The sequence below is a fragment of the Thalia democratica genome, chromosome 9, assembly GCF_965202585.1.
Source record: "Thalia democratica chromosome 9, ktThaDemo2.hap1.1, whole genome shotgun sequence".
NCBI classification, from domain to species: domain Eukaryota; kingdom Metazoa; phylum Chordata; class Thaliacea; order Salpida; family Salpidae; genus Thalia; species Thalia democratica.
In genome coordinates, this window is record NC_139173.1 from 13,335,402 (window position 1) to 13,342,170 (window position 6,769).

The 6,769-nt window shown below is 23.2% G+C and overlaps 1 protein-coding gene across 3 annotated transcripts in view; it reads left to right on the forward strand.

The window, feature by feature from the left end:
- LOC145844251 (uncharacterized) overlaps positions 1-6,381 on the forward strand; it is a 55,561-nt gene extending 49,180 nt beyond the window's left edge. For all 3 annotated transcript variants that reach the window (XM_082951628.1, XM_082951629.1, XM_082951630.1), the window contains exons 75-81: positions 1,479-1,735; positions 2,082-2,228; positions 2,294-2,412; positions 3,194-3,305; positions 3,745-3,881; positions 4,014-4,218; positions 5,660-6,381. In XM_082951628.1, coding sequence (XP_082807754.1) covers positions 1,479-1,735; positions 2,082-2,228; positions 2,294-2,412; positions 3,194-3,305; positions 3,745-3,881; positions 4,014-4,218; positions 5,660-5,799 — 1,117 coding nt within the window. In that variant the 3' untranslated portion in view covers positions 5,800-6,381. The remainder of the gene's footprint in view (positions 1-1,478; positions 1,736-2,081; positions 2,229-2,293; positions 2,413-3,193; positions 3,306-3,744; positions 3,882-4,013; positions 4,219-5,659) is intronic.
- Positions 6,382-6,769: the final 388 nt, after the last annotated feature.

Genomic DNA, 6,769 nt, shown 5'->3' on the forward strand with positions numbered 1-6,769 from the left:
GGTTTCATACTAAAACTGTTTAAACCATTTACAACATGTTAAAGGTGGTGGTTACTTATTTTATCAATCCTTAAATGTCCTTGTTAAGAAAACTAAAAAATAATAGTCAGAAATTTGTTTTTATTTAGGTTTTTCGAAACTTTTTTAACATCTTTTTATTTAAAAAATATCCTTAGAAGTAACCTTAAATTTCGTTTAACGTTTTTAAACTTTAGTTTGCCTTTGAAAATATTTTTAAATTTTTGTTATCTAATAGGTTTTCAACAGTGAACTTTTGACTTATTATTTATGTGAAATCTTAGAATGGAAAGTTTTGAGTCTAACCGTTTCTTTAGGTTGCAAAGTATTTAACGTAATGTGATTTTACATTACGATTACATTACGATACATTTTTAAGGAAGTTAAGTGAAATTTAAGTTATAAAAGTTATGATGAGCTCATAAAAACTTTGTTTATAAAATTTCAAAGTTAAGATAGGTATTTAACATAATTTTTATACACTTTTCAATATAATTTAAATTTAAAATTTCAAACTATACAAACTAAATTTTATGTTTATTAATTTTTAATGATGAATTAAATAAGTTATTATATTTAATTTAAACTTTAATTGATTTATTAATACATATATATATATATATGTTTTTTGTTGTTTATTATACTTTTATCATTATTTTTGTTGTTTTCGAGCTACAAACGTTAGCTAACAAACGTGTACAATTTTAAGCTAACTTTATTAAAAATGATAATTTTAATTTAGTTTATAATAAGATCATGCTTAGTAGAATAAGTACTTGTTTTTTTTAAATGTTTGAAAAGAAACTAAATTGAGAACAATTTAAAAAATCTCTTAAAAAATAAACTTAGTTTTAAATTGTTTGAAACTATCTGTATACACTTTTTAGGAAAACGTTTGAACTTTTTTTTTTTAATTCTTTAAATAAAGTCAGTAATCTTTGTTTTTTTTTGAATTCTTTCTCAACCCAAATATTTTTTTATCAAAAATTTAATATATTTGTTTACCTAAAAATAATATTTTTTAGGTAAACAAAATTAATAAAAAAAGTTACTAAACTAAAAAATTATTTAAAGTTTTTATTAAGTATCAGGAAATAAACAGTTTTCTGATTAATATGAAACTTTTTTTTATAAAAGCAAATTGATAATTTTTATGTTTTAACTCTATGACATAAACCAAATTTTATAAGGAAAGCAAATGAAATGTTTTATTACTTTTGTTTTAGTATACTAGTTAGTTTTCTACTACATCTACTGAAAAGATTTTAGTTTTGTATATAATTATGTAAAGTGTTATATAAACAATTAAACCAGTAAGTTAAGTTTTTAAAAGTTATTTTGATTTCGCAGTATCATCTTTTTAAAAGTAATCTTAATGTAAAACCAAGTACAATGTGGTTCAGAGTAGTAATTTAAAAATTAATTTTTATGTTTTTTACAATTTTATTTATTTCAAACAGAATAGAGTTAAACAATTTGAAAGGCGATGTTGAGTATGTAGTGAAAATATTTCCATTTAGTGGATCACTTCTAGGCGTTCCATCTACCGTTCGAATTCCTGCGTCGGCTTCTTCTTCAGATACCCGATCCCACATATCTTCTATTAACGAAGGAATACACTCAACGGTTGAAGATTGGGAGTTAAACGTTTCAGAAGTCACTTCTACTTCAATGATAGTAAATTGGCCAACACCTGAAACCATTTCTCAACTTGAAAGTAGGAGCAATTAATTATAAGCAAAATAAATCTTTATAGGGTCCTTAAATATAATGCTTTGTTTAGGAGCTATTAAATCTACTGTATTTTATATACTGTTATTTTTTATTTTACTTTTGATTTAACTGTGTTTTTAATTTAAAACTAAAGTTTATTAACTAAATATAAATTTTCCTATCACGTTTTATTTCATTCCCTGTTACATAAACTTTGTTTTTAAATTTACAGCATGTTGTAAGAACTTTTTAAAAAAACTTTAAATAACTATTTGTTTTTATTATTTTAATGTCGTTATTTTTTATCAGTACTACTAAGTAATGTCATTTCAAACCGATTTCAATTTTAGGCTACAGCCTAATATACAAAATAGCTTCTGATGATGACGAAGCATACCAAAGTGTGACTCCTCAACCGTCACTTTCAGATTCATTCGCCAAAATAACAGGACTTCATCCGGGCACTCTTTACACAATTAAAATGATTGCTCTTCTAAGTTTGTTAATTTTAAAACCTGAAATGTACTTTAGTTAAACAGCTTTTATATTATTTAATTTTAAGGTAATGGAAGATCAACAGAACTTGAGTTAAGTGTAAGTACACCTATTTTACCACCAAAAAATGTTAAACTACAAAAATCTGATTCGTTTTATATGTTGATCTGGGAAAAACCAACTGCAGTTAGTTTTTTTTTATATACAAGTTTTTGAGCTTTAACCAACGACTAGTAACAACTTTTAAAACAAATATAAACAGAAGTTTAAAAGTTACAAGTATAAATAGTAATGGTACAAAAAAGTTATTGATAAAAGTAATTAAAGTTATAAATATTAAATTTAACAAAAAAAAAAATTTTTTAGCTAATTTTAGTAATAAAAGTATGGCTTTTTCTTAAACACTTTTTTATATTTTTTCAAAGTAAAAAAAAAACAGTAAAAATACCTTATGTATAGGTTTAGAGAAATGTTTATGAAAAAATATTTTTTCTACGGCTTTTATAATACTCAAAAATATTAGATGGATTTAAATAATTCAATGCTGGTTTTACTTTAAAAGTACATTCTACTTGTATACTAAGATTTACTTTTAATTGACACATTCATTTAAACTTAAGTTTTAGTAAATCTTAAAAATATAATTTTATCATATGAGTTTTCGGTTACTAGCTTTATAAAATATTCTCAAAATTATAAAAACTTCTTAATTGAAAACTGAATAAATTCTTTGAAAAGTTTCGATTTCTTACGAAGATAATAAAGTTGTTAAATATTTCATGTTGTAAATCTTATTAACTTAAATTTTCGAATATTATGATTTTATTTTTTTCACGAATAACATAACTTAGAGAACTAATAAACTACAAGTTTGTTCAAAGCAAAATCAAAAATTTGTTGAGCTTAATATTGTTATAAAAAGCAGCTTTTGTTTTTCACATTATTTTAAATGTTTTTTTTTCAATAGGACATAACTGGTTACACACTTAAGTACAAAAAAGTTTCCGATGATCAGTCATACGAAGTGATAAAACTTGAACCAGACCAAACATTCTACGAGTTTAAATCGTTAGATGCAGGTGAGCAAATTTTTTATCAAAAAGTATTTTTGCGTATGGTTTTAGAAACATTGAAAATGAAAGTAATAAAATTATAGTTTCGATTCTTTTAAACTAGATTATATTAGCGTTATTTTTAGACTACAAAACACAAAATCAAACTTTATAAAACATAGATTAGTTTACAAATAAAGGGCTTTTACTTTTTTGTATTTTATAATAGAAATTTTCTGTTATTGTTTTATTGACTTTATAACTATTGAAAAAATAATTTAAAATAATTTATTAATCTCAAACAACAAAATAACTAATACAAAATCACTATAAAATTTGAAACTAGCAAAGTGGAAAATCGATGTAGATTGTAAAAAATTCTAAATTTCCTGTATCTTTAATGATTTTTTATTAAAATTATTACAAGTGCACGGGGATAAACAAAATATACCCATTTTACTCACAGGAGAAAGTTATGAAATTATTTTATCTGCAAGAAATGGAGAATCAAACAGCCAAAGTCAAGTTTTTAAATTTGTTCCCGAAAACTTTAGTACAGATTGTGTCGATCGAACAACGAACACAAGATATCAGCTGGGACAAGTAATAAAAATATTTTTACTAGTTTTTATATAGTTATAAATTGATAAAAGCTTATTTAAATGTTATTCAAATAGTCTTTACTTAATATGTGTTTTGTTTTACTGTATAAATGCAATTTTTTTAAATTTTTAGAGCTGGATGGCTACAGTTAATAATTTTTTGATGAACTGCACTTGCTCGGAACCAAGAAGGCAGTACTGTACAAACCAAAACACATGTCAAGATACTAACGGTCATTTATACAAACCTGGAGATAAGTGGTCTGCAACAAATGAGGCTGGTCTTAAACAGATTTGTGAATGCATTGAAAATATTGGATACAAGTGCTTCGTTAAAAGTAAGTAGTATTAGTGGGTATGTACCTATTTGATTAATTATTGATTAATACATGTCGTAGTTGTTTAAAACTTAATTTTATAAAACAAGCACAAAACTGAATTTTTGAGAAAAATAGTAAGTATTAGTATTTTTTTTATTTTTCTGAAGTTTTTTCTAATTATTAAATTACCTTAGTTTTAAATATTGCATAAAATTCATAATAGTCATTATTCTTCATTTCTACGTGTATATCTCTATTTACATAAGTCAAAGTTTCTTACCAAAAAACAAAGTAACAGTAAAAGTTGTGTATTATTTAGCTAAAAATTCGTTTTCAAATCTATCAATATTAGTTTATTAAACTATTTTTGTAAAATATTTGTACTGTTATACTTCTAATGTTTACTATTAGATATTATTAACTAGTGCTTTGTGTTAAAAATTGAATAACTGGATTAAAAGCATAGCAACATAAATTAACTAAGTTCTTAACATGTTTACAAATTCTTTTATTTAAAGTTTTTATTTATTAAATTCTTTCAAGATATTTTGAAGCAGACTCAGTTTCGGCCAAAGACATCTTCAGTGCTTATTTAAAAAATCTCAAAAGATATATGATAGTCATGGAAAACAGTGCTAAAACGAAAAATTAATAAAAACAAATAATCTTTACTTAAAAACAAATTTTGACTTATAAAAATAAAACTAATTATTTTTTTGTTTCACGGTTAAATGTATTTTACAGTTTAAATATTTTGGGTTAAGTATCATCTTTTGTTTTTGCACTGTTTTTCATGACTATCATATATCTTTCTAGATTTTTTTGTAAGCTCTGAATAGGTCTTTGACCGAAACTGAGTCTGCTAAAAGTATATTGAAATAATTTAATAAATATAGTTTCTTCTCTAGAAGTTGAGATCTTTTTATTAGTTTTGAAAAATCAAAACATATAATTAATTTTTTTATTTAAAATTTCAAATATTTTATAAACTTAGTTTTTTTTTCTAATAAGGTTAAAAGTGTTTTTTTTTATAAATTAAAAAATTAGCAATCTACTAGATATTTTAAAAACTGAGGTATAACATAGTTCTTTAATCCTTTTAAGTATATAAATAAACTTAAAACAAACCACCATTGAAAATATAAAGCAAACAATTTCTAATGCTAATTTTATCCAAGTAAGTTTTATAATAAAAACTAAGGGTATGTAGAACGACTAAAAAATACAAAGTTCAACTCTATAAGTATTGTAAATAGTACTGTTGTTTTTTTTTTACTAACTTAAAAAAAAATAAAGATTTTGAATTGAATAAAGTTATAAGGTTAAAAAAATAGCTATTTTTTTTCCTATAACTAGCGTTATATCTAGTGTTTAGTAAAAACTGTTTTGAATACTTTTTTACAACTTATTAAAAATATTTCATTCTACAATACAACTTATAGGAGTTATTTAATTCTAGATTGTTATGAGAGCGGAGTGTATCATAATAATGGAGACAGTTGGACTTCAAGTGACTTAAATACAAGTTGTACATGCGAATGTCCAGAAGATGAATTGTTAGGGTGTGTTACAAAGTGCAAGAAACACACCGTTGTTTAAAATTTTCGTTTTTTATTACTTTTTTACAATTAACCATAGTGTTTCTTATTCTTCAGCGTTTAAATTTTTTTGTTTGTTTAGTATTTGTTTTCAAAAAGTTTAATTATTTACTTAAAAAGATGCTAAGGTATTTTAAAAGTTCTGTAAGCATTTATCATAACAAGTTTTAATTAGTGTAATGAAGCATAAACTTGTCATTACAAATACTGAATTAATGGCTCTACGCATATTTTGTTATAATTGAAACTACTGTTCATTTACTTTTGAAGTTCTTGTTTTAAAAAAAGTATGTTGCCTAACAATTATTTTTTAATACTTCTATGTAGTTTAAAAAGTCGCATTCACCTCAAAAAGTAAAACTAGGATCTAGCAAAGTTAACCTAAATTATAATTTTAAAATAATTTATACAACCTGTAAAGTACTTCAATTTTATACTAAAATATTTTTCTTGTTTAAAACTTGTATACTAACATTTTTGTGTCTTGTAATGTTCATTTAAAGAGTTTTTATTCGTACGTTCAAAAAATTGTGTACTGTTAAGTAACTAATAAAGTTATTGCGATATAAAGAGAAATACCTAACTTAAGTAATGAAGTATCTTTTAAACGTAAGTTTTTAATTAAGCACTAAGCGTAATAATTTCTCAGGTTTATAAATGTACAAGAAGTTATAAAAGTTTACACTTTTTATTTCTTTTTAAACAGTGTTTTGTTATCTATCAATAGTTGTAACCTAATGGTAAAACAGCTATTGATTATTAAAAAAAAATACTGGTAAATAAAGCAGATAGTATATTAATGTTTAATTAATAAAACACGCCTTATACATATAAATCTAGCTATAAATGTAAAGTGTTTAACACATTCATAATGTTTAACAAAATACATAAGTGAAATGAGAAGTTATTTGCTTGCATTATTAACCAATAAAAAACAATTGGAAAATTTACTGAAGGAGGTAGTAAAATTA